At 36.9% G+C, this 21,402-nt stretch overlaps 1 protein-coding gene across 4 annotated transcripts in view; it reads right to left on the bottom strand.

The window, feature by feature from the left end:
* The window catches only part of PTPN2 (protein tyrosine phosphatase non-receptor type 2), a 90,108-nt gene that overhangs the window by 30,452 nt on the left and 38,254 nt on the right, over positions 1 to 21,402 (bottom strand). For all 4 annotated transcript variants that reach the window (XM_087438940.1, XM_087438941.1, XM_087438938.1 and 1 more), the window contains exons 3-5: positions 10,393 to 10,493; positions 5,533 to 5,631; positions 1,481 to 1,618 (exon numbers count right to left, since the gene is read on the bottom strand). In XM_087438940.1, the coding sequence (XP_087295066.1) occupies positions 1,481 to 1,618; positions 5,533 to 5,631; positions 10,393 to 10,493 (338 nt within the window). The remainder of the gene's footprint in view (positions 1 to 1,480; positions 1,619 to 5,532; positions 5,632 to 10,392; positions 10,494 to 21,402) is intronic.

Genomic DNA, 21,402 nt, shown 5'->3' with positions numbered 1-21,402 from the left:
ACTATGACATACAACTATCTACTGGGGCTTTGGGGGGAGAAAAGGAGGAGGATTGGCAATAGATGTTAGCTCAGAGCCGGTCTTCCTCAGCGAAAAGAGGAGGATTAGCATGGATGTTAACTCAGGGCTGATCTTCCGCAGGAAAAAAAAAAAAAAAACAGAGATCAACCATAAAAGGTATTTCTACATATCTAAAACGTCCTTGGGGGGCTGGCCCGGTGGCGTAGTGGTTAAGTGCAGACGCTCTGCTTTGGCAGCCCAAGGTTTGCAAGTTCAGATCCCGAGTGCGGACCGACGCACGGCTTGTTAAGCCATGCTGTGGCGGCGTTCCATATAAAGTAGAGGAAGATGGGCACGGACGTTAGCCCAGGGCCAATCTTCCTCAGCAAAAAGAGGAGCACTGGCATCAGATGTTAGCTCAGGGCTAATCGTCCTCAAAAAAAATAAAAATAAAAAATAAAAAGTCCTTATATATATCCCTTCTCTTTTCTATAAAGCTTTTATTTGGTTGTTAACAATTACATTAATCACTTAATTCACTTATTAGTTAACTAAAACAGTATCTCACTTTATAGACTAGATATATTCCTGAGGTCATTTTTTAACACTTGCCTATTTTCTAGTTTTCCTAGATTCTAAAGCACCTCAGAATCACTCTCATTTCATATTTTCTAGTTATTCTAATTATAACACAAAGAAGGCAAAAGAGGTAAGTGGGAAAAGGGGGAGAAATGTCTTGATCCCCAGCTTGACAACAGCAGGCTCACAATCCACCATGTACATGTATCTCAATCAAGCACCAAAGAACAATTATATTTCTGGAAAAAATCCAAGTAAATGTTTTTGAAACCATATGCTAAATTTATTTCACCATTTTACCCAGTTCAATAAGGACAAATTTCTGAGTGGTGAATTACTTGAATTAACATTCCAGTAAGTTATTTTCTTAAATAGCTTGCTACTCTCAACAGTAGTAAGTACCAGGAGTAAGTTTACTGGGTGCCTACACTGTGTCAGGTGCTTTGCATGCACAGGTGCTTTGCATGCACATCTACATTGATCTCCACAACAGCCCTGAAAGGGCTGTATTATAATCTCCATTTTACAGACGAGGAAAGGCATAGGGAGGTTGAGGAACGGATTCCAAGGACACGTCTACTAAGTAGCAGGGCTGGGACTTGAATCCAGGTTGGCCTGATTCTAAAATCCTCTCTCTTAATTCTCAAAGTAATTTTAATAAATTATTTTTAATCCTCAAATATCAACCTCAGCTTTGAAATTCTTACTTTCTAGGGTTTCTTGAAAGTCCTCAGAGAGCTAACATACATAGGAACACAATCTAAAAACAAATGGTTATGACTATACACTATTATAGATATTATCAAAATGTCTGTGTTGCCCCAAACTTCAAATCTAACAACAAAGAATATTCTTAAAATCATCATACAAAGTCCAATCTTTTGGGCATGAAAAGTCTTACATTGATATTTTCTAATTGCAGTAGATGTACTGTATAATATGACTTCACATCTTCTGACAAGAACTTCACACTGAATCCTGTTTCTTTATACAGCATCTCTCGGTCGTCTTTTGTTGGCCAGTACTGTGCACATTTAACCTAAATTTAAGAATATGTATATGATTTTTTTTTAGTTTATAGACATTATGAAACCATAAAAAGTTGGAAAACAAACCACACACATACAAGCTATATTTTTCAAGTACCCGAATCTAAGAACAGTCACCCTATATTTGATGTTTAATGTATTTTGATAAGACTGACGTTCTATCAAAGCAGGGTTATAAAATGTTCCTATAACTTATACACTAAAAAAGACTGATGTTCTATCAAAGCAGGGTTATAAAATGTTCCTATAACTTATACACTAAACATAGATACCATATTCATAAAACAAAAATGAATTTGTTATCTCTAAAGCATGATAACCTATATTTTGACACCATACTGGCATTCACTTCATGTTTCTATAGGTATCAAATTCTTGCAAGAATCTAATATTCAAAGAGTACTGAAAAGGCTTTCTTTTACAAGTATTTTCCACAAATACCTATGAATTTCCTACTAAATACTAGAAATATCTATAAATAACACCGCATATTCACTTACTAAAATTTAGTCGGGAGAGATGCAGAAGATAAGCCCCCTTTACCTAGAGTTGTGACATTCTGGCAGAACTGAAATGGAATTCATTATTTGTGACAATAAAAGCATATTCCCAAAAGCCAAATTATGAAGCCAGCAGACTGAATGAGATAAAGAGTGTTTCATTAGGAAAAAACACCAAGAAAACATCCTTGTAAAATATGGCCATTTCTCCTTTTCGAAATAACAAATAGCTACAAATAACAAACAATAAAAATGCTTCCAGACCAAATGAATACTATGAGCTAATAATTCAAAAGGTGCTCAAAAATATTTTAAAAACGATACAAGAAGTGAAAAAGCATAAATGAGAAATTAGAACAACTCAGAAATGAGGTGACAGAACATAGCCAAGAATTAAAAATAACAGAACACATCATTTCAGAAATGAAAACTAATTAAACTAACAGAACAGAGGCATGAATAAACACAACAGACAATGCCTTAAGAGAAAAAGAAGAGGAAAAGGAGGAAATTTTTAAAATTAAAAAAAAAATGAAGACAAATAGGATTAAAAAGAACGTGACAAATATAAAAATAGGCAAAGAAAATCTAACATGTATAATAGGAGGACCCAAAGAAGAAGACCAAAGCAAGCAAGGGAAAAGAATAAATACTAACAAGTAGAATTTAATAAATTTTCTTTAAAAAAAAGAAAAAATGGGGGCCGGCCGAGTGGCGCAAGCGGTTAAGTGCGCGCTCCGCTGCGGCGGCCCGTGGTGCGCTGATTCGGATCCCAGCGCACACCAACGCACCGCTCGGCAAGCCATGCTGTGGCAGCGTCCCATATAAAGTGGAGGAAGATGGGCACGGATGTTAGCCCAGGGTTAATCTTCCTCAGCAAAAAGAGGAGGATTGGCAGATGTTAGCTCAGGCCTGTCTTCCTCACCAAAAAAAAAAAAAAAAAAGAAAGAAAAAATGTTTTAAATCACATACTGAAAGAACACACCATGTACCTGGAAAAACTGACCCAAAATGACAACACTAAGACATATTTTGGTAAAATTAATGGGATTTGAAGGAAAAAAAAAATCCCTTGGGTAACCCAGGTAAAAAGAACAAGTGATCTATAAAGGAAATACAGTAAAATGTCCATTTGACTTTGACAGTAATTTGTAATGCCAGAAGGAAATTGAGTAATATATTTAAGTTGCTCAAAGAAAAGCAAATGTGAGTCAGGGATTTTATATCCTACCAAACTAACTTTTAAGCATTAAGACAGCAGATAAACTATCATCGACATGTAAGAAATCAGAGACCATAATGCCCATGAGTCTTTCCTCAGGATCCACTAGAAATGAGCTATAGACAGAACAACTGGAGAGACATCAAGAAAGACTGATGATGAATATTAAATACATATTTACATGTAGAACTAAGATTTTAAAAGACAGATATGAGAGAGACTATAGGATGCTATACACTGTGACAATGTAGGTGAAGTACAACTAAAAGAAATAGAAAAAGAATAGAAAAACAAAAATTTTAAAACTTTTTTCAGTAACTATTTTGGTGATAGAGTTGATATTGTTACTATGAGTATTTTTTGTGTGTAATATGGGACAAAGGAAATGCGTCATTATAAGATATTCTATATCCCTAGTGTCTTTGAGAACCAGGATTCATGATATGGAAAAGGGAGGTAACAGATACAAGGTAGAAAACAGTTAAGCCAATGCCTATTGTCCTAAATTTGAATTGGAAATATCACTATGAACTCTTGAGGTATGTTATCTTAACACACAAATATGTTTTTCCTTAGCTCTGTTCACCGAAAAGCTCTAAAAACAACGACCAATCCGGTAGCAATAAACATCCCTATTTTTGTCGTGATCTTGAAATACCGTTGCCCATTAAAACAAACTAAGGTTCCTTAAAGAAATGGCTGATTCTATGAAGAAGAGTTTTAGATGAGCCTGCAATATGTAGTCATTCCAGATAGCAAGAAAACGATTAAAGACTCTTAGGTTTGTGTTAAAAGGACTCAGGGCCCAATTTAAAGAGATTCCTGCTAGCCCATGAAGGGACAATTTGACTATTAAGAAGGATAACTGCAATCGAGTGAAATGAATCAAGTATGTTTAGATCCATGAGTTCATAATAAGTGATCCCCTCCCACTCCTGCCCCCATGCCAAAAAAACCTAATTGGTCACCTGTTAAGGACACTAGGGAATCAGCTATTTTGAAAACTGCTTTTCCTACGTACAAGTGGTCAACTAACTAGAATGGGAAGTTTCTTTTTTATATAGAAGTATCCCAACAAAAACTCAAGGAAGAAGGATAAAATTGGAATATCACTATTTTGTAACCCCTAATTAATTAAGGAACTAACCATTGATCAACAATGGCTGCTAACATCATAAAAAGAAAGATAATCAGACATTATGGGCCTCTTAATAAACAACACACCACCACCCATGAAGTAATCTTCTCCAAAATAATTAAACCTGAATCTTATTGCTTAATAATCTAGCTCCAACCACCATAAATATGATTTCTAATTTCTGGTGGCAGTCTTATCTTATTAATATAGTAATTATACTCCAAAATGAGGGATGAAACTTATAAGTCATCTAGTTTGCAGTGCTGCTCAAACTGTTCAAATTGACAACATCACCACTTAATTTTTAAATCATATGGGAAACCATGCAAAACCACTCTAAATAACTATGCTGACAGTGCTGGATATTCTGATATGTCAATGCCACTTCAGATTAGAAATAGATTAGAAAAATTTTCACCGCCACTGAAAACCAGCAACGATGAATTTAGAAAAAAGTAAGAATCAGGAATCTTAAGAATAGTCCAAGATCTTAAGCCTGGAAGAGACCTTATTGACAATACTTTCCATTTGCTTATTTGACAGAAAAGGAATCTAAAGCTACAGAAGTTAAAAGACTTAACCAAAGCTACACCACTAATCAGCACTGTTTAGACTGTACTTCAAATTTCAATAAATTTATACATTCTCATACTTACTGTCTCACGAACTAAAAGCCAATAATATTTATAAAGATTAAAAAACCCTGTCACTTTAATCATTTACAAAATTTCCAAGATTTTGATAATAATTGTAAAGATTCTAATAAAGCCTAGGGATTCCAAAGATCTACATATCACTACTAGTCAGTATTTGTTCCATTATATTTATGTTTTGGGGGCAGTGGTCTACAATTGTTATTTAAATATTTAAGGTAAGTAAGGAAAAGGATACCATTAGTTCTTCTGGTCAGAAATACCTTGAACTCTAGCTTTTAGCAATTAAAGGCCAAACTAATGAATGAATATCCCAAAAGAAATATGAAAACATTTATAAGCTAATGATCACAGGAAGTACATTAAGTTGTAAAAATTAAGTACTACTCACCGATTCTTTCTCCACAACTCGGTTCAGCATGACAACTGCTTTGGTCTTTTGCTGCCAAACCATGAGCCAGAAATGACAACATGTATTAGGAAGTGGACCCTGTGAGAACAGAGAAGAAAAAGTAGATAAGAGAAAGGGGATGGAGCAAGGCTCAAGGAAAACTCCTTCAAGTATGGTTCTGGTTTGAGAACAATGTATTGGATCATAATAAGCAAATCAAGACATTAAACCCACTTGAATTAAAAAATAGGTCTGTACTAGTTGGGATTATTGGTTATAAATGATCAAAATCGATTTTTATTTATTTAGGTGGAAAAGGGATTTTTCAGGCTCTCAGGTGGCTTTCAGAGTTGAGGACTGGAGAACCAGGCTTGGGTAGGAACCACTGTCAAGGCAAGATTCTGCCCAAAGGAGAGTCATCTTGGGACAGACCTCCTGATACTGTCACTACTATCACCTTGCTTTGCTGGCACTGCCACACTAAGGTGGCTAACCTATAAGCAAACCAGAGTCAAAGCCATGAGTGGGAATATCTGACTGGTCATGTTCTAGCTGCAAAGGAGGTAGGCAAAGGAAATTTCTATGCCCTTCAGCTTCCCCAGCAGAAAGAGAGGCCCTGCCTCCCACAGATCATGGCAGTCCTGCAAAAGAGGAAGTTTGTGCCGTCGCTGGCCAGCCAACTACCCTAAGTTAACTATAAGAAGATTTCCAGAAAAAGGAGAAATTTCATAGTACCTAAACCATTATGAAACTGTTAATCTACAAAACCACAGCATGTGTGACCTCAACAGCAGACTTAAAAGCGGCAATGGTTTATATTACAATATTGCCACAGGAAAAAAAAAATCCAATAATATTATGTATTTTCAATTATCTTCACATTTTGCTTAATGGTAGCATAGGGCAGAAGAAAGGGCAAAGAAGAGATGAAAAGGCCTGCCCAAATTATAACTAATTTTAAATGAGAGTGAAGGTTAAAATGAATGAGGTTTTACTGTACCTAAAGTAACTCAACATGCATTCACCTCATAGGGCAATGTGGTAGAGTGGTGAGAGTTAGTGGCAGAGTCAGGACGCTGGGGGCCAGATTTGCCTGGAGCTTCAGCTCTACAAGTAAAACAAGGCGATTCAAGTGGTTCTAGACTGAAAGCACCTTTAGGGCAGTTGTATTCCCTGGTATGTAGGGATACTCTACAAATATTATTTAAATTAATAAACTCTAAGCTTCTAAGTTATAAAAATGCTAGAAATCTACTGAGAATCCTGAGCAACTGCAACCTAATGTTTGAGGATACTGTTCTCATCACTCTGCTTTCAAAAAAACCCAAACACTGTAAAGGTAGAAAGAGCCCTGAGAGAGCCCCCAGTAAAATGAATGCCTTTTCTTTCATCTAAAAAAAGGATGCATCAATTCACCAGTGAAGTTACTCCTTAGTGTGTATACACACACATATACACACACACACACACACACAACCACACACCAAATCTGTTAGTGGTTCTAATGGGGGAGAGGGGTTTATTTCTCAGCTCTTCCTACTGACCAGCAATATTACCAATTTTCTTCTGCAAAATGGAGATTTATACCAAGAGACTGATATATTTTTTAAAAAATCATAAAACTCAGAGGAAAAAGATGACAAAAATAATAAGCAACAAAGGACAATCAGAACAGCTACGTTTTAATAAACACTTGGCATCTCTAGTTTTCTCTATCCTTTGGAACATTTTCTGAGTATGTACTCTGTTCCAATGTACTAGGTACAACGGCAGAAGCAGTCTCAGCCTTCAAGAGCTTACTTACATAAGAGGTGAGGAGAAGTACTTGTCCTACTAACTAAAACACATCAAGAGCCACAAGAGTTAGGGGTAAATCATCCAATCTTTGGGAGTAAGAAGGGCTAGGAAGATAACTACAGCAGAGCCTTAAAAATGAGGAGGGCACTGATACAGGGAGAGGAAGTAAAAGGATGAAGAGGTAGTCAGAGTCCGTTCCAAGCACAACGCAAGGCACGTGCAAGCCTAGAAAACTTTTGGGAAAAGACAAATAGATCAGTGAGGGCAAAGTGGAGGTATGCAGTAGGAAACTAACCTGTAGAGTGTGAAGAGTCTTGAATGCAGGAAATAGCCATCAAACTTTGTTAAGAAGTAAAGTGATATGATCAGATTTGTACATTACAAAAATAATTCTGGTGGCATTGTTAAAGATGGATTAGGAAGGGAGGGACTGCTGGCAAGGATCTGGTAGATGATGAGGATAGCTTTAATTTAGATGAGAAAAATAGGAAGGGAGCTGGCTTGGTTAAAAGAAAAAGAGTTAGATATAGAAAATGTAGAATTTGTGATGTCAATGGATTATCTGCGTAACTGTACCTAGTAGAGACCTGGAAAATATAGCGGGGGAATTCAGGAAAGAAGAAAAAGCTCAAGACAGGCTTCTGAGTCCTCAGGCTCTAAATGGGGAGGGAGGGGGGTGTTCTGTCAGGACACACAGAAACAGTCCAACAGGAGGCTTAAACACAATGAGTAGGGTATTAAGCTGGCACTTTATCATGATGGGATTCACGATGTTTTATACAATGATTATTATTATTGTTATTACACTAATAAAAAGCAAAAACAAATGCCACAACAAATAATCCATGGAGTTCTTACCATAGTACCAGGCACTACATGAGTTTCTCTCAACATCGCTCTATAGATAATATAGATATATATTGATAATATAGATATGTAGGCTTGGGGAGTTAACTAGTCCAAGGTCACACAGCAATTTTAAGGTAGTAGAGTCAAATGATTAAGAGCATGAACCATGGAGCCTATGGGGACTATATGGCTTCAAATTCTGGCTTCATTTTACTTGTTTTATGACTTTGGTAAAGTTATTTAATGTCCCTGGGTCTCTTGAGATGATTCCTCATGTTTAACATAAGCATAATAACAGTATTTACACAGAGGGTTATCCTGAGGCTTAAATTATATAAAACACATAATACAGAACAACGTTACAAAATTGCTAGCTATTATTAATTTTCCTTCCCACTAGGATGTAAAGTTCATAAGGGCAGGGTCTTTACTAATGTCTGTTTTATTTGAACAATGCCTGTCACAAAGTAGGTACGCAGTCAATCTTTGTTGGACGAATGAATATCCAATGAAGTAGCGGGACCAGAATTTGAACACATACTGTGAATCAAGAGTCTACTCTCTTTCTTAAGATAGAAAGGTTGAAAATATGGTTCCAGAGAGTTGAAGTCACAATGTAGACTGGAAGGGGGAAAAAAAAAACCCTAAATTAGAATCTTGAGAAACACCTACGTTTTTAAGGACTAAGATGAGAAAGAATAAATGAGACTGGAAAAAAGAAAAAGACAGAAAGAAAGGGGTGTGATAAAGGATCTAGTGTAACTGTTCTTTTCTATTTTTTAACATTGTAGTTTTTTCAAATAGAAAGTAAAATTTTTTAACTCTAAAAATGAGTTTAAGAAAAACGTTATGAATGCTCACAAGAAAAATTTCAAATATGACAGAAAGGCATAAAATGGAAAATTAAAGTCTCTATTTATTCCTAATTCCCAGAAATAATGAGTACTAATGGTGTGTGTGTGTGTGTATATATATATATATATAATTTATTTAGCTAGTCCCTTACAGATTATTTGTCCCATTATTTCCGGTCCTATGCTATTAAAATTAGGTTGCAATAAACACCCTTACATATATCTTTACCTCTGTACTTATTTGACCCCTGAGTATTATAAACTTTTAAATCTCTGCTGTTCTGACAGGTGAAAAGTCGTAACTGATTGCTGGTTTAAATTTATATTCCCTAATTACTAGAAAAATTGAGTATCTTTTCATATATATATTATCTACCTTTATTTTTTCTTTGAACTGTGAATTTATGTTCTTTTGTTTACATATTCTCTTTTTCTTTTTGATTTACAGCTGTTTTCCTTCAAGTAAAATAAAGTAATTAATTTTCATTTCCTGTGAATTAGAAATAGTCTAACAGCTCAAAGTTACATTCATTTGAATATCTTTTATGATATTCAACTTTTTTCTCTTTCAGTAACAGGTTATTCTGACCCCAATTGGGTTTTTAAAAATTTCAAATATTTTGAATATACAGCTTATCTTTTGAATATTTAAAAATCACTAACTAGGAGAAAAAATGACAAAACTGTTAATTAAGTTTCTGTTATTCAATAAATAAAGAGTGGCTGGTGTGGATAAACCAAAATCCTTTCTATTATCTCAGAATGGGAGAAAAGTAGTGCTGAAATATGGGTGTGGCAAATGTGCCAAGAAGCAATCAGGCAGAAGGCCAAAGGGAACCCTCTGGTCTCCTAGCCAGTCCTCTGGATACCGGGCCTCAGCACTCGCACTCTACCCTGAACAAACGCCGGATCCATCAAGGAGTGTACTCTGACATGCATTCAAGAGTGTACTCTGAAAATATACGCCAGAGAGCAGGGTAGAGGAGAGCTTTCAAAAGGCCTCTGGTTATGACTCAGGTTATACGAAGAGAAACAGAAGAAGTTAACAAAGTATTAACAAAGATTTTGTATCAAATATAAAGCAAGGAAGATAATTTACCTGAAAAGAACTGGCCTAAGCCATTTCATTAAAAATTTTTCCTTCACAGAATATATAACTTTAAAAATAACTTTACTTCTATCTTAAATATGCAAAGCTTTAAAACATTATAATGTCTACAATTCATTACACAATAAAAGAAAAAACTGGAATAGCATTTCATTTCCAAAAGAAGTCAAGATATACTTTTAGCTGTGTTTTAAAGCAGACCAATCACAAAAACTGCGTTGTCAGGCATCTGCTTGACATCACATCACTTGCCTGTGTTAAGATGTAACTCCTTTGCGCCTCTTCTATGTCAACTAAGCTGGCATTAATATAATCATTTTCAGCATTTTGCAGTTTAACACGACTGTGATCATCTGAAACAGAGAATGATAAACTATAACTGTCGTTTCAAACTTGTCATTACTTTTTTATTTTAATATTAATGTTCTAGGTATTTATAAAATGATGGAAGAAACAAAGCAAAGAAAAAATAAATTAGCACCACACAGGAGCTGAGTCAAATCCAAAATTATTCCTTTTTTTAAAGGAAGTACAAAAACATAACCCTTTTCTTTGTTACCATGGTGTTGGAAGGGAAGTGCTTCTGTTTGTAGATTAGCTATTGTAACTAGCAAAATCAACCAAAGAGTAAAACATAGTAAAAGGAATAAAGCATCCACCTTCCTAAAAGTAAAAGGATCATTTAGATTCCTGATGCCTAAGAACTGAGAGGTCTACCTACAAAAAAAAAACTGGCCTCAAATAGATGAGAATAGATTTCCACAGTAACTACATTTCATTTTCTTCATTCCTCAGTAGATCTGCATTCAACTGTATTTAAATAATTTTTAGCATTTAACTACATTTAAAGTGCTAAAGATATTTAAATGCAGTTGAAATATTCCAATTCTTTAAAAGACACATAAAGATGCTTCATTATTTAGATTGTGTTATAGCAGTTTAGATATATTTCTAGTTTTTAAAAGTAAAAATTTCGATTTAGAATTTATGCTAAATAAAATATGTGGAGTATAAAGCTTTACCTTATATCATTTTGATGGGAAAGGAAGAGAAGCATGACACAGGGAGAGAAAGCACGTGTATAAAACAACAGAATTAACATTAACTTTGAATTCTAAATATACAACTGTCAGAAGCATATACAGTCATGTGCCACAGAATGACATTTCAGTCAATGATGGACCGCATATACAATGGCGGTCCCATAAGATTAGGATGGTGGTCCCAAAAGATGAGTATCATATAGCCTAGGTATGTAGAAGGCTATACCATCTAGGTTTGTGTAAGTACACTCTATGACGTTCATACAATGATGAAATCACCTCAAGATGAATTTCTTGGAATATACCCCCGTCGTTAAGCAATGCAGGACTGTAACTGAATTATAAACTGAACGCATGTTTGATGTTTAACTCTAGAGAATACATCCTATTATAAGCTGCTCCCCTCAAGGAAATCTATACCAAATATCCATTCTCTCCCCACTTTTAAACTAAAAACACTGTGTACATTATCTCCATACAAAAGAAAATGTTTAAATGGCTTTAGTTTCACACATCAATTTATCTGAGATGTTTCTGCTGGACTGAACCCAAGACCTGTAAATATTACATGTCATTTGTCAACAGGAAAAACTAAGATCTTGTTATAGTAAATCACTTATTCTAGTGTTCTGGGAAAGATGATGTCAGCAAGCACTTTTTTTTTGACTGTCACTTTTTTTTTTTTAACAGTTTAATCATCCTTTAACTGGTATATTATGGGAGACAGTAAAAAGGTCAGCCTCCTAATTAACAAAATAAAGACCATATATCTCCTAGATAACATACATCAAGAGAATCATATATGCATTTAGAATGCCACACAATCCCAAAAATTCAAGTCCCACAAAAATATAATACCAAAGGAATGTATTTCCTCATGCTGTAATCACAGAAAGAGCACAAACCCCAAAGGTTAATCACATCTATTGAGCAACTGAAAGAATCAATTTAGCCAACAAAGGCAAGAATCCACAAAAACTGGGAAGTTTCCTCTCCAGGGTGCTGGGAATTTGGTTGGCCTGCATGGCACCATCCCAGACTCTTCCAAAGCTGAGGAAATAAACCTAGAGAAAGACCTTCAGCAGTTTGTTTTCAAGAGTGTTTGACACCCTGATCTCAGGACTTTGAACTAGAATTCACTGTTGTTTTCCCTCTAGCTTTAAAATTTACAGCAGGTGTCATTGCCATTCATTAAAAGCACAGAATCACACACTGGTAAGGGCACAGATCCACTACCTGGAGCCCCGGCATCTGACCAATGGAGAGCAGGGCGCTACCTGAAAGGCACCTGGGGTCATGTAGAGCCTGGCCCCACAAGCCATGGCCCTGCTTTCCTCTAACATCGATTGATATAGTCAGCAAAAGCAGAGGAGCACTGAATTTTCTTAGGAAAAAAATTTTTTTTTAAATTTTGCTAGCACATAAGACTAAAAAAGGAAGGTAATCCTTGGGAAAACTCTACAGCTATTTATTTATAACTGGCTACAAATATTGACTGAACCTCTATTTTCTCAGGACTGACTAAAAACAAAACTCTCAAATACAGCTACATCATTAGATATTTATTTTAAATCTTCTGTTCTATTAAGAAGATTCATAAAAAATTAGAAGTATATAACTTTAACTTTTTGATTCAGAAGAGAATCTTTGTAGAGAAAAAAACATGAGAGTTTCTGGTGTTAAATAAAACATACCACTTTAAAACTATCTACAAAGATAGCAAGTATACGCATTTGAGGAAGTGAAACTATCAAAGCCTTTTTATGAGAAATTGTGACTTCATGATTTATTTTCTCTAGTAAAGATAAGAAAGAGGGTCAATGACTCTTTTCCAATTAAGAAGTGCTTAATGTATGGTTTAAAATATTTGTGAGTGGACACAGGTCCCCTTATAACCTAAGAGTCAATTGTTTCCTTTCCCTGCCCCATTACTATCAGTCAGCCCAAAATCCGTGAACTGTTCATTCCAAACCAAATTTTTGACTTCTGAATTAGAAAGAAACAGAAAGTTACATGTTTTTTCCTCTCCCATAGTTTATTCTGCCCCAAAACCTCTGAATTGAGATTATCAAAATGATGGAGTCCCATAACCCCTGGGCTATAAGTCCCAAAGCCCACAGCACTTTATCATCATTCTAAGTTTACGATTATCTCTTTCTTTCCTTTCTTTTAATGGATCCAGCAGAGCGAGAAAAATGAAGACAGTTCTCATATTGCATGATACAACAAAAGCAACCAAATCACACTTCACAGGAAATCTTATTTCTCAATATCTAATAAACACCAATAGCAGAACTATCAAGAATATACACTTTTTTCTATGGGAGCATCATCTACTCTTAAGTCTTGTCACCAAGTGAATGAAGAAATGCACTACCCCATAGAAATGTGGCTTATAAATTGGATAAAAATTAAGCAAACTTCTGATGAAGATTCCCTTCACCTCCCACCCTCAAACAGTATGTTTTCTGAGAAATGGTTTCATCTGCCAAGAAATGACTAGCTCTAGCTGTGGCCTGAGCTGACAATACAGATTAGCTTCCTCTTTCAATACTGTCATAATAAGCTTTTTTTATTAAAAAAAGAAACACAACCCCCACCACCAGGGGTTTCACCTAGTTTATCATCATTATAAAGACATCTCCCTTTGGAAAGTCTTCAAGGTCAAACAGGAAGGAGGATTTACATTCATTATAACCATCCTCAACAGGCAGAGATCAAGAATAATTAACATAAATTAGGCAAGGAGAGCAACTCTATTAGTACAGCATTAACAGACTTTTATTCTCAATCTCAATTCTCTTCATTCTCTTATTCTCAATGGGGGGGAGGGTGGGGGGAGACAGTAAGTTTTCAAATATCGTTGTCCATACTTATATGGTACTTCCCTGCCAAGAATACAAAGCATTTTATAGATATGCCAACCCACTTCAACCCTACAAGTAAAATACTTGAGGCACAAATATGAATTTTCTCCCATAAATCAAGCAATGAGCCAAAAACAAAGCTAGAACTAAAACCCAAGTCATCACAAGCACTACCATATTAATGCAGAAAAAACACAAACCACAGTATAAACAGAGTATTAACATTTCAATTGTTTGCTCTGCAAAGAAAAATCGATTTGATAAATGCTTCCTTTACAGACCACATAACCAACTACACACACAGTAGAAGATTCTTTAGCGCCTATGATGTGTTAGGTACTGTAGAACACATCTTACTGGGTAACTTCTCTCAATCCTCACAACCCTATGAAGCTGCTGATATTATCAGGCTCATCTTACCGACACTCAGAGAAGTCAAGTCACTAGCCTAAAATAACACACTCAAGAAGCGTAAGAGGAGATTCAAACCTAGGTTTGTGTAACTTAAGAGACTACATATTTCCCACACTATGTTGTCTCTCTCTCATACATCAAAGTTGGTTCCCCTATCACACACCCTAAATTCTTCCCGGCATCGCCTTTCACACTGTTCTTCACCTCAGATACGATTTCTACCTTCCTCTCTGTCACAAAAACCTTACTTTCTTGAAGATCTAGCCTATGACTTTTCTGCTCTAAACAGTCTCTCTGATGGAACCTCCACCTTGATGGTCTGTTCTTTACATTTGATACCTTCAACATTCATATGGAATTTTCAGCCAACAAATATATTTCAGGAGCCAGGCAACAGGGACATAAAGACAAGACAGTACTTGTTTAAAGCTTTTTAAACGAAAAAAGATTCTATTAAGTAATAACTCCTAGTACTATAATTTATTGCATTATGTGTTGTGAGAAGAAAGCTGACTGGTTGATGCCTGAGTAGGCCTAGTTAAGATGAGCAGGCTTTGCTACGTAGGTGAAGAAAGAACGGGAAAATTCCAGCAGAAGGAGCACACATAAAGAGGATTAGGAGGGAATGCCACATCATGAAGGACTGGCAAATTCAGAAAGGCTGAAGAGCTGGGTAGATGAGAGAAAGGTCCCAAAACATGTTGAGGCCACACTCTGAAGGGCCTTCTGTGCTGTGCTATAGGCACAGGCAACCTCAACGAAGCTCTTTATTTTTTTTTATTTTTTAAAGATTTTATTTATTTATTTTTTCCCCCAAAGCCCCAGTGGATAGTTGTATGTCATAGCTGCACATCCTTCTAGTTGCTGTATGTGGGACACGGCCTCAGCATGGCTGGAGAAGCGGTGCGTCGGTGCACACCCGGGATCTGAACCCGGGCCGCCAGCAGCGGAGCGAGTGCACTTAACCGCTAAGCCACCGGGCCGGCCCTCAACTAAGCTCTTTAAAGGAGTGACACAAGCACATTTGATTTTCAAGAAAATAACTACCAGCATTATAAAGGATAGACTGGAACAAGGAGGAAGACAACTTAACACACTGATGCACTAACAGTTTAATCAAGGGGTGATGAGTACTGAACCAAGCAGTGGCAGTGGGAATGGAAAGAACTACTAATGAAGCATTTCCCAGGTGCACATCATCATGGACTTAAAGTATATGTTTTAGAAACATCAGTCAAACAACAGGGTGACTGTCTTTGACGACTTCAATCTCTTGCAATCCATCATGATTGTAAGTTCCTAAACTTGACAGGACAATGTTAATTGTTTCCACGCATCTCCAAATTGGAAAGGACCTCTTTAATCTATTCCCAAGAGTCTCTGCAATGGAAAGAACACCTGGGAAGTGTCCTTACAAAATGGGTAAAATTCATTAATGTAGTTTGGAACACGGACATCTTTCCTCTTCGACAGCTTGTATAAAATAATACATACTAAGCTTCCAGTTAATATAATCAGTAAGCATCTCACCATTTTCCTTGAAACTCAGAATTTCTCCTTCTAGGAGAGAAAAAGCCTAAAAAATTGAGGGTAGAGAGGCTTGGAGGAAAGAATGTTACTTTCCTTACATCCAAAAGTCCATGGGACATCATGCAAACAATGTAGACCAAATATTTATTAAATATCTTCTGTATTCCAGGCCCTGTTCTAGGCACTTAGGAACCATCCACACACTCCTGGAGCTTACCTTCTCAGAAAGGGAGATGGCAATAAGCAAAACAACTAATTACATGTTATACAGTAATAAATGCTATGGTGAAAAAAAAGCAGAGTAAAGGGGATTAGTCGTGCTGCTGAGAGGTGCAGGCTGCAATTCTGAATAGGGTGGTCAGCGTGGGCCTCACTGAGACAGTGACATTTAAGCAAAGACTTGGAGGAGGTCAATCAAACAGACATTTTGGTTAAGAATGTTCCACGCACAGAGAAGAGTGAATTCATTAGTCTCACCTCCTAAATCTATCAGAAAAAAAGGGTTTCTACTTCCATTTTCTCATAGTCCCTACCTAGTACAGTGTCATAACAATTTAGGTTGGCAAGTGTTCAGGCATTCTTATATAATGAATTCCAGAAAATTTTCATATTCAAATTGTTAAGCTGTGTATCACTATTAAACCACACCAAAACATAAGCAGGAGATGAAACAATGTTAACTAACTTTAAGAGTGAACTAATTCAGCAAAAAAGAAGAGCTCAGAAAGCTTCAGGACTTTTTAGTGTAGATGTCTGGAATTCCCCAGTGCAGGTGAAAGAAAATGGGTGAGGCAAGGCTAAAGGGCCCTAAAGAGGTGGATTCTGATTGTCTGCTCTGGCTCTACCAATCTACATGACTGCAGACACAGCTGTGATTTACACAGAAAAGAGTAACCTAGTACTTCAGAAATACTGTTAGTATCCAAGTTACTTAGACACTACACCCTGTGACAACGGCCAAGGCACCAGTGCTCCTGGGGTCTCTGTTTTTCATGAAATGGCCTGATTGGACCAGTCCTTCTCGATTATCTTTACTAAATGACCCTCATTAATACCCTCCAAGTGTCAAGTACAAAACTCCTTGAAAAGTCCTATTTTATCTTAAAAATTTACAGGAATTTAAAAATTCTACTTCATTATCTATCTGTATTTTAATGTATAAACAACCACACTTTCCCACCTTCACCAAATTCTGAATATAACTCATGGTACTGGAAGATGTGCCATGTTTTCCCCATGACTTTTAAGTACGCTCTCTGCACCCTTCTGCTCCTCCCACCAGTCCCCAGAGAGCTTTCCAAGTGATGAGCTGTGGCTACACTAGGAGCCTCTCTTAAAAAGCTACTATTATGACAAGATTTTGATCCCCTCAGCCCGTGGGGTGGCAGCACACCCAGACCTCCAGCCACTTGCAGCCTTCTTTGTTAGGGTTAAGCTCTTTGAGGCCAGCGACCCTGTCATGTTCACCATGTAGTCCCACTGCCTAGCACAGTGCCCTGCCCAGTACCCAATTCAGGAGGCCATCAAATTCAAAAACCTGGAAAGACGCTAGTTTAACCCACAGAACTTATTCCAATTTCCCATTTTACAGGCACTCATTTGTATGTGGTACAGTTCCAGGCAATTTTATCACATTTGTAGATTCATGTAACCACCACCACAATCAAGATACAGACCTGCTCCATCAACACAAAGATCCTCTGTGCAACCCTTTACAGTCATACCCTTCCCCAACCCCATCCCAAACCCATTAATCTGTTTTCCATCTCTATAATTTTATCATTCCAAGGATGTTGTATAAATGGAATTATATAGTGTGTAACCTTTTGAGACTGGATTCTTTACTCAGCATGAGTCCTTTGAGATCCATTCAAGTTGTTGCATGTATCAACGGTTCCATTTCTTTCTATTGCTGAGCAGTATTCCATGGTATAAATACACCAGTTCGTTAACCTCTTACCCACTGAAGGACATTTGGGTTGTTTAGAAATGTGGGGCTATGAATATTCATGTATGCATTTCTGCGTGGACATAAGGTTGCAGTTCTCTAGGATAAATGTCCAGGAGTGCAATGGCAGGGTCATATAAGCTAAGTATATGTTTAGTTTTTTAAGAAACTGCCAAACTGCTTTCCAGAGTGGCCATACTGCGTTCTCACTAGCCTTGTATGAAATCTAGTTTCTCTGCATTCTTGGAGTATTGTGGCCTCATTATTTTAGCTGTTGTATGGTTTTATTTTTTTTGTGTGTGAGGAAGATCGGCCCTGAGCTAACATCTGCCAATCCTCCTCTTTTTGCTGAGGCAGACTGGCCCTGGGCTAACATCCATGCCCATCTCTTCCTCTACTTTATATGGGACGCTGTCACAGCATGGCTCGACAAGCAGTGCGTCAGTGCGCCCCCGGGACCCGAACCAGCAAACCCCGGGCCGCCAGAGCAGAGTGCGCGCACTTAACAGCTCGCGCCACCGGGCCGGCCCCCACCATGGTTTTAATCTGCATTTCTCTAATGGTTAACAATGGTTCCCTGACGGTTAATGATGTTTTTCATGTGTTTATGTGCTTATCTGTTATCTGTATTCATAATCTTTTGCCCATTTCCTAATTGGACTGTTTGGTTTTTTTACTGTTGAATTTTGAGAGTTCTGTACATATTCTAGATATGAGTTCTTTGTGGTTTATAAATATTTTCTCCCAGTCTGTCTACATCTTTTTTATCCTCGTATCAGGGTCTTGCGCAGAGCAAAAGTTTTTAATTTTGGTTTAGTTCAATTTATTGCTTTTTTTCTTTTAAGGATTGGGCTTTCGGTGTCATGTTAAGAACACTTCACCTATGGGCCAGCCCCGTGGCTTAGTGGTTAAGTGCGCGCGCTCCGCTGCTGGCGGCCCGGGTTCGGATCCCGGGCGCACACCGACACACCGCTTCTCCGGCCATGCTGAGGCCGCGTCCCACATACAGCAACTAGAAGGATATGCAACTATGACATACAACTATCTACTGGGGCTTTGGGGGAAAAATAAATAAATAAATAAAATTAAAAAAAAAAAAAAGAACACTTCACCTAGCGTTAGGTCCTGAATTTTCTCCTGTTTTCTTCTAAAAGTTTTATACTTTACACTTTACACTGAAGTCTATGATCCACTTTAAGTTAATTTTTGTAAAAGGAGTGAGGTTTAGATTAAGACTCATTTTTTTTTTGCCTGTGGATGTCCAACTGCTCCAGTACAGACTGTTGAAAAGATTATCCTTCTTCCATTAAGTTGCTTTGCACCTTTGTCAAAAATCAGTTCACTGCACTTGTGTGAGTCTATTTCTGAGTTCTCTATTCTGATTCACCAATCAACGTTTCTATCCCTCTGACAATACTACACTGTCTTGATAACTATAGTTATACAGTAAGTCTTAAAATTGGGCACAGTGATTCCTCCTCACATTATTCTTCTTTTTCAAAATTGTTTTAGCTATTTTATTTTAGTTCCTTTGCTTTTCCACATAAATTTAAGAATAAGCTTGTTTATATCCACAAAAAATCTTCCTGAGATTTTGATAGGAATTGTGTTAAATCTATAAAACAATATGGGGAGAAGTGACATCTTTACTACGTTGAGATTTCCAATCCATGAACATGCTATATATCTCTCCATTTATTTAGATCTTCTTTGATTTATCAGTATTTTGTTGTTTTTAACATATTGGTCCTATACATGTATTGTTAGATTTATCCCAAAAGATTTCATTTTCTTAGAGTGGTTATAAAATAGTATTATGTTTTTAATCTTGGTTTCCACATGTTCATTGCTAGTATATAGAAAGATAACTTTTGTACGCTGATCTTATATCCAGCAACCCGGCTGAACTCACCTATTAGTTCTAGGAGGTTTTCTGGTAGATTTTTTGGGATTTTCTATGTAGACTATCAGGTCATTGGCAAATAGGAAGAGTTTTATTTCTTCCTTTCAAATCTGTATGTCTTTTATTTCCTTTTCTTGCCTTCATGTGTTGGCGAGGATTCAGTACCCCCTTTATTTTTTTACTTTTTATTTTTTTACAACATTTTATTTATTTATTTTTTCCCCCCAAAGCCCCAGTAGATAGTTGTATGTCATAGTTGCACATCCTTCTAGTTGCTGTATGTGGGACGTGGCCTCAGCATGGCCGGAGAAGCGGTGCGTCGGTGCGCGCCCGGGATCCGAACCTGGGCCGCCAGCAGTGGAGCGCGCGCACTTAACCGCTAAGCCACGGGGCCGGCCCATCAGTACCCCCTTTAAATAATTTTTTTTAAAATTTGTATGTTGAAATAATTTCAAAACTTACAGAAAAATTCCAAGAAAAGTACAAAGAACATTTTTGTGGATGACAGCAAACTGTAAACATGATACCCAATTACCCTTGAATATCTTTGTACTTTCTACAAATAAGGACTTGATCCTACTTAACCACCATACAGCCGTCAAAATCATAAAATTAACAGTGATACCTGACTAACCCAGATCCTACTCAAGTTTCACCAACTGTCCTAACAATGTCCTTTAAACAAAAGGATCCAGTACAAGATCACATGTTACATTTAGATGTCACATTTCTTTAGTCTCCTTTAACCTGGAACCATTCCTTAGTCTTTCCTGGGAAAGGTTTTTACAACATTTTGAAGACTATGGAGTGTCAATCCATTTGAGTTATCTGATATTTCCCCATAAATGAGTTCAGGTTGTACACTTTTGGCAGGTTCAGCACAGAGCGATGCTCTGTGCTCACTGCATTCTATGGAACAGTTCAGGATTTCAGTGTGCTGTGTCCCATTATTACTCATGATCATTTGTTTAAGGTTGGTGTCTGCCAGGCTTCTCCACTGTGCTATTGCTATTCCCCCCTTGTATTTAATAAATATTTTGTAGAGGAACACTTTAAGATTTTGTAAATATCTTATTACTCATCAAATTTTCACCCATCAAGTTTAGCATCCATTTCAACATTAGTTGTCATCCTACACTAAGGTAGATCTTTCCCTTCTTTCCATTTATTCATGTGTTTCTTTACATCAGTATAAATTCATAGATTCCTATTTTACTCAATAGGTTATAATCATTATTTATTTTGATGCTCAAATTACCCCCAGTTTCCGCCAGTGGGCTTCAAAAGCTAGTTACTCTGTGATTCTGATATGTGCTCATCATTTCTCGAGCATGTCCTTACTTTCTGGGACTATAAGACATTCCAGGTTTTCTTATACTTTCCCTGCCCCAGTCCTGGAATCAGCCATTTCTCCAAGGAGCCTTGTTTCCTCTTAGTGGAGAATGAAATTTGGATATCAAAAGCTAGGCATGCACAATGCCAATAGAGTGTCATTGTTCCCAAGACTTCTCAGTGGTCAGGGCTAGGAAATATATGTATGCACACATACACCTCCAT

The sequence above is a fragment of the Ceratotherium simum genome, chromosome 14 (assembly GCF_057802395.1).
Source record: "Ceratotherium simum simum isolate JZ-2026a chromosome 14, ASM5780239v1, whole genome shotgun sequence".
NCBI classification, from domain to species: Eukaryota; Metazoa; Chordata; class Mammalia; order Perissodactyla; family Rhinocerotidae; genus Ceratotherium; species Ceratotherium simum.
The sequence above is the reverse complement of the archived record's forward strand: the minus strand, read 5'-3'. Positions and strand labels throughout refer to the sequence as shown.